This window comes from Hypomesus transpacificus, chromosome 17 (assembly GCF_021917145.1).
Source record: "Hypomesus transpacificus isolate Combined female chromosome 17, fHypTra1, whole genome shotgun sequence".
Classification (NCBI taxonomy): Eukaryota; Metazoa; Chordata; class Actinopteri; order Osmeriformes; family Osmeridae; genus Hypomesus; species Hypomesus transpacificus.
Window position 1 is genome coordinate 10,610,852 of NC_061076.1, and position 7,033 is coordinate 10,617,884.

At 41.9% G+C, this 7,033-nt stretch overlaps 1 protein-coding gene and 1 long non-coding RNA gene across 2 annotated transcripts; one reads left to right on the top strand and one right to left on the bottom strand.

Annotated features, from left to right (window-relative positions):
* Nucleotides 1-1,653: 1,653 nt before the first annotated feature.
* On the bottom strand, nt 1,654-2,847 carry LOC124478959. Its single transcript, XR_006957341.1, has 3 exons — nt 2,674-2,847; nt 2,304-2,542; nt 1,654-2,212 (listed from the first exon to the last, which is right to left on the bottom strand). It is a non-coding gene; the product is annotated as an uncharacterized LOC124478959 (long non-coding RNA).
* Nucleotides 2,239-2,976, top strand: LOC124478955 (piggyBac transposable element-derived protein 4-like). The gene is made up of 2 exons (XM_047037382.1): nt 2,239-2,545; nt 2,657-2,976. Exons 1-2 carry the CDS (start codon nt 2,296-2,298, stop codon nt 2,974-2,976), a joined length of 570 nt encoding a protein of 189 aa, XP_046893338.1. The 5' UTR covers nt 2,239-2,295.
* Nucleotides 2,977-7,033: the final 4,057 nt, after the last annotated feature.

Below are 7,033 nucleotides of genomic sequence, written 5' to 3' on the forward strand. Positions count from 1 at the left end.
ACTTTTGTGAGGCTTGGTCTGAAGATCATCTCTGGTAACTTTGAAGAAGATATGACAAAAATTGTAGGAGGAGTAGGCTTTCAAAGGTTTTTGATAAAACCGGAAATAGCGGAAAATCTATATAACCGGAAATTGACGCCATGGGGTGCGTTGAACTTGGCTTGATCCAGGGAATCCAATGGTACCTAATTTTTGAAAATGGGTCATACGGTTCAAAAGTTGCGTGTGTAAACACAAGTCCAACTTTGACCCGTTGGTGGCGCTGGAGTGGTCTAATGGGAGACATGAAACTTGGTGTAGGTATAGAATCAACTGTCCTTAACCCTTTGACGCGTACAAACATACCGGTATGTCCAGTCCTGGCTGGTCCCTGGAGCATACGGACATACCCGTATGTTTAGAACGCGTCCTTAGAATGTCCAGTTTGGCTTATTACGTAACAATAAACTCTTCAAAATTAGACTACGTGTATATTATAAACATACGTCTTGATGTACTGTATATTTTGAGAAAGTTTACCTTTATTATCCATATGAAAACGTTCAAACAAATTAGTTTAGCTAATGTTAGCTAATAGCTAACCAAAAATAACTCACGCTTTACTCACGTCACCTAGTAAACCATAAAATTATCCGTTTTCCTTGACTTGGCTATCACTTCCAACACATGTTACTTTTGTACAACCAACTACAGATCGAAATAATAGATATACGTTCACTAATATGCATCTAAAACATCCGACAAAAGTTTGTCTTTCGTCTTGTTTTGAGCTACTAGAGGCCATCTTTGATTTTTTTTTTCTTCCGGCAACAAATATGACCCTTGATGATGTACCACTTGACCCCGTACGCCTCAGTATTTTCTTGTGAGAAGAGTAGGTTATCTCGTTGACCCTTTGACACCCACAATGCATTGAGTACTGATCAAAACAATAAACATGGCAGCCTACGTTATCGGTAATGGCAATTAGCTTATCATCCTATACACCACCATTACCACTAAAATCATATACCACAACCACAATATGTTAATATTTTAATATCGGAATAGCAACTACTTCCCTAATTTGCAACAACGTGTTTTAAAAAGGAATATACGTTTAATTTTACCACAGTACAGTAACTTTTTACTAATATTTGTCGTCAGACACGTCACTCACATGATTCCCGCTCATATGATTTGCGCTCACATTCACCAGTCAGAGAAATATCACTTTTCCACAATGATGACACATTGAGTACATATGTTATGCCAGGTTGCTTAGCTTTGTCTTGTCCCAAGAATTTCGGTGCCCAGTCTGACCTTGTGTTGTTGTGTGCATCTGACAATAAAATACTTTAACTTGAAGTGTTTTTAAATTCTGATGGTAATCTTGCCGAATAACACGTGTGGCACACCCAAATAATATGGCACACCTAAATGAAAACAGATTATAAACAGTTGAATCAATTTGGCATTACAACGTTTTAATTCAAGGCATTGGTTCTAGTAGAGGCAAACTCCTGCGACTGTGAACACAGAAACACTGACATGTGGTGCTCACAACCTGCCGTTCCGCTGGACCATCCGGCTGACCCTTACTACAAAAGTCCCACCGGCATCAATACTAATATTGCTGGTACAGCCACAGCAACATCCCACAACTTTCTCTGAGACTACTGGACCACAGATCCCATCCTCCTGACCCCCTTCTTCGCCACAATTTTTTCCCAGGACCGTTTCCTGCTTCTCCTCCGTTGCTTGCACTTTGTCGACAGTGCAGGCGCTAACGTAAATGATCCCCTGCACAAGATCAGAAATGTGTTTAGTGCTCTCACCACTTCATTCCAAAGGGTTTTTGTGCCACACAGAGACCTCTGTGTCGATGAATCCCTAATGAAGTGGAAGGGTAGGCTGGCATTTCGGCAGTACATCCCATCAAAAAGGCATAGGTTTGGTGTCAAATTCTTTGTCCTTTTTGATGTGTTGACCGGTTACGTGCAGGACATGATCATTTACACGGGATCCACCACTGACATCACCCACTTTCCAGGACTTGGGATATCTGGCTCGGTCGTGATGACCTTACTTGCACCCCACCTAAAAAAGGGCCACGTCCTGTACATTGACAACTGGTACAGCAGTCCAACATTGTTCCAGCACCTCCTCTCCCGAGGAACGGGGGCCTGTGGGACCGTTCGTGCAAATCGGAAGGGGATGCCAGCCTTCAGCCCTAAAATGAAGAAGGGTGAAGTGGAGTTCAAACAAAATGGCAGTCAGTTGGCCGTTAAGTGGCATGATAAACGTGACGTTCATATGCTCACCACTGTTCATTCATCAGTGATGTCAGCCACGGCAAGGATTGATCATGCCACCGGGGAGAGGAAACTCAAGCCAGCTTGTGTTCTTGACTATAACAAGAAGATGGGGGCTGTGGACAAGGCGGACATGGTGAACAGCTTTGTCGAATGTGCCAGGAAGACTACCAAGTGGTATAAGAAAGTCTTCTTTCACTTGGTAGACACTGCTGTTCTCAATGGCCACATCGTCCACCGTCAACAGTCTGGTGAGAGAAATGCACAATACATTTCAAATTACATAATTTCCTTACAAAGCTTTTAAAATAATTGAGTTGCTGTGATTACTGATTCCTACTCATTTACTTCATTCTGATTAGGGAGAGTCATCCCTTACCAGGAATACAGACTGAACTTGATGAAACAGCTGCTCGAGGTGCATCATACACCTCGACGCCCATCCACCGGTGGCCGTCCCACATCAGACAATCCTCTGCGGTTGACTGCCAGGCACTTTCCCTCGGAGGTCCCTCAGACTGCTACCCAAGGAAGCAGGACCAGGAGGAAGTGCAAGGTGTGCACTTCTACCTCGCGTCGGAGAAAGGAGAGGAAAGTGACAAAGTTCATGTGTGTGGCATGCAACGTTGCCTTGTGTGCTGCCCCATGTTTTGAGGAGTATCACACACTCAAACATTATTAAACACCCATCGTTCTACCTTGGCCGTTGAGCGGGATTTAAAAGCCAACGGTTCAAGCAGGACGTTCACATGACATCTTGGTGAGGGGTCATGCCACAACAACTGATCAAGCCAACAGATCTCCCGTTCTACCTTGGCCGTTGAGCGGGATTTAAAAGCCAACGGTTCAAGCAGGACATTCACATGACATCTTGGTGAGGGGTCATGCCACAACAACTGATCAAGCCAACAGATCTCCCGTTCTACCTTGGCCGTTGAGCGGGATTTAAAAGCCAACGGTTCAAGCAGCAGGTTTGTATGTGACTTTCTGCCTTGGCGTTGAGCGGGATTTAAAAGCCAACGGTACAAGTAGCAGATTTTCAACACTCCCTGCATTATACATATACACATATATAATGACATTCAACAATTGTTTCTATTGTACTGCCCTTTCTCTGTTTCAGATATGTAGTTCCGGTTATAAAAAATAAATAAAAAAAAACATTTGTTTCAGATATCCTGTTCCTGTTATACCCCCCCCCCCCCCCTTACACACACACACAAATATATTTTCTGTTTCAGATATTCTTCGAAATATCCAGTTTGTGTTATAAAAAAAATAAAATTATAATAATAAAAACTTCTTTTTTTCCCCAGATATCCAGTTCAGTTCCTGTTATAAAACCTTTTTTTCAGATATCCAGTTCCTGTTATAAAAAAAAAATAAAAAAAAATAAACTAACCACCTCTTCTAGAACCATCACCTTATCGCGGTGAAGAGGTTTGTGTGTCCTAATGAACCTGGGGGCTGTGTTGTCTGGAGCCTGGTGCTCCTGGTAGGGTCTCCCAAGACAAAGTGGTCTCAGGTGAGGGGCCAGACTAAGAATGGTTCAAAAAAACTAAGGACGACATAGTAAACCAACAGAGGAGTCAACCTGCTCGGAGCCCTAGTTTGGAGCCAAAACAATAAACTCTCTTTTTTTTTCAGATAACCGTCAAGCTATCCAGTTGTTTCAATGTGTACTAATTGTTCTTTCCAAAAAATGAAACAATTGGTTATATGTACATATATCAGATGGACTTCAAGCTATACTTTCTCTTTTTATACTACTATGCACTAATTGTTATTTCTGTTTCAGATAACACATTTCGACCTTCGCCGTTGAGTGGGCAAACTAGAACCTAAAGATTTTCCAGGAGCTTGCTTGATCGCCTTTTTGCTAGGGGTTAGGGAATAATTTTCCAGTCTCGCCTTTATTGGCTCAAATTGGCTGACTGGTTTTTCGATTCCCTCTGGAAAAGCAGTTTTTAATTATATAAAATAAAAACAATTGTTTTAAAAACTGAACTACTGTGTCTTTTGTACATGTATCCTGTGATTTAGAGGCCTGTGCAATTTACTCAGCTAGCATACAGTACGATATGGGTAAACCATGTTCATGAAATAAGTTACTAGCGTTAGATGAAAGCCTGCCAGACAACAATAATCGTGCATTGCAATCCATTTGGACCGAAGACTTCTGCAGTATTTAGTATAAGGTAAAATCCGACTACACTAAATAACGCTACGTAACATGGCCACTAGTTAGTAACAGCTAGCTAGGTTAGTTGAATTACACTCTAGCTAGTTGAATTACACTATTACGAGGTAGCTAGTTTAGCAAACACATCACCTCGTAAAGTACAGCAGTTAATACTTTAATCTCAATATCATGCAAAATATATGTGTTGTAACTTCAATAACAATAGGTTCCTCGCAGCTTCGCTGCTTGGCCCCTAATAATAATAATAATAATACTAACAATAACAATAGGTGCCTCGCAGCTTCGCTGCTTGGCCCCTAATAAATATAGCTGCAAGCAGCAATGGAGGGGCCAAGCAGTCCAGAGCAGGACATGGCCTCCATAGCACTTGCGCAACAATTAAGTCACAACAACCTGTTGCACTCATGCAACACACCACGTTTGGTTGAAATATCTGTTTGCGTTCCAAAGAACTGAATGTTCAAAGTGTTTTTTTTCTGGTATAACACCACAGGCCTCCTCTGCTCCTCGTTGGAACGATGAAACCAAAGTTCGGTGACAATCGCACAAATGGTTGCTGAGTTACGCTCTCACGTGTCTTTTGCGGCTTCGCCGCCGCCTTTGATCGTCTCTACCGAACAAACGGTTTTGAAAATTGAAAATCCATCTGACACCTTTGTGAAGCTTGGTCTGAAGATCATCTGTGCCAAATCTTGTAAACATTGGACAACATTTGGGGCGTGTAAAAGGTTTTTACACTTTTCCATGAAATCCAAAATGGCGGCCGCGTCAATTCGGTTGTTATGAAATATTATCGATGGTCAAGCTTGATATCTCACAAGACATCAACAGACAAAGAAATGACTTTATTAAGGCAAACACTTCAACAGTTATTAGCCAAAACACGTTAATGCTTCCAGCCACGCCCCCTTTTACTAAAATGACACCATTCTTACAAGACATACTCAGAATAAGGTTCCGAGTAGGCATATCAAATTTGGTGTCACTGCCTCAAAGAACTGCTGAGATAAGACTTCATTTCCTGTTTGGTGTCTATTCTGCTGATTTTGATTGGCTCTCACGGACAAACGGTTGTAAGGATCAAAATGCTCTACCGTAACTTTTGTGCGGATTGGTCTGAAGAGCATATCTGGTAATTTTGAAGAAGATTTGACCAATATTGTAGGAGGAGTAGGCTTTCAGAGGTTTTTGATAAAACCGGAAATAGCGGAAAATCTATATAACCGGAAATTGACGCCATGGTGTGCATTGCACTCGGCTTGATCCAGGGAATCCAATGGTACCTCATTTTTGAAAATGGGTCATATGGTTCAAGTTGCGTGTGTAAACACAACTCCAACTTTGACCCGTTGGTGGCGCTAGAGTGCCAAAGTATGGGACATGAAACTTTGTGAATTGGACCAGGGGACTGTCCCCAATGAGTGTGCCAAATTTCACAACTTTCGACCAAGCGCTTATGGGGGCTGCCATAGACACCCAGTCCTAAGAATAATAATAATAATAATAAATATAGCTGCAAGCAGCAATGGAGGGGCCAAGCAGTCCAGAGCAAGACATGGCCTCCATAGCACTTGCGCAACAATTAAGTTACAACAACCTGTTGCACTCATGCAACACACCAAGTTTGGTTGAAATATCTGTTTGCGTTCCAAAGTAGTGAGTGTTCAAAGTGTTTTTTTTTCTGGTATGACACCACAGGCCTCCTCTGCTCCTCGTGGGAACGATGGAACCCAAGTTTGGTGACAATCGCACAAATGGTTGCTGAGTTACGCTCTCACGTGTCTTTTGCGGCTTCGCCGCCGCCTTTGATCGTCTCTACCGAACCAAGCTTTTCAAAATGGAAAATCCATCCAGACACCTTTGTGAAGCTTGGTCTGAAGATCATCTATGCCAAATGTAGTAAACATTGGACACAATTTGGGGCGTGTAAAAGGTTTTTACACTTTTCCATAAAATCCAAAATGGCGGACGCGTCAATTCGGTTGTTATGAAATATTATCAATGGTCAAGTTTGATATCTCACAAGACATTAACTGACAAAGAAATTACTTTATTAAGGTAAACACTTCTACAGTTATTAGCCAAAACACGTTTATGCTTCCGGCCACGCCCCCTTTTAGTCACATGACACCATTTTTGGAGGACATACTCAGAATAAAGTTCCGAGTAGGCGTATCAAATTTGGTGTCACTACCTCAAAGAACTGCTGAGATAAGACTTCATTTCCTGTTTGGTGTCTATTCTGCTGATTTTGATTGGCTCTCACGGACAAACGGTTGTGGGGATCAAAATGCTATACCATAACTTTTGTGCGGCTTGTTCTGAAGAGCATATCTGGTAATTTTGAAGAAGATTTGACAAAAATTGTAGGAGGAGTAGGCTTTCAGAGGTTTTTGATAAAAGCGGAAATAGCGGAAAATCTATATAACCGGAAATTGACGCCATGGTGTGCATTGCACTCGGCTTGATCCAGGGAATCCAATGGTACCTCATTTTTGAAAATAGGACATACGGTTCAAAAGTTGCGTGTGTAAAC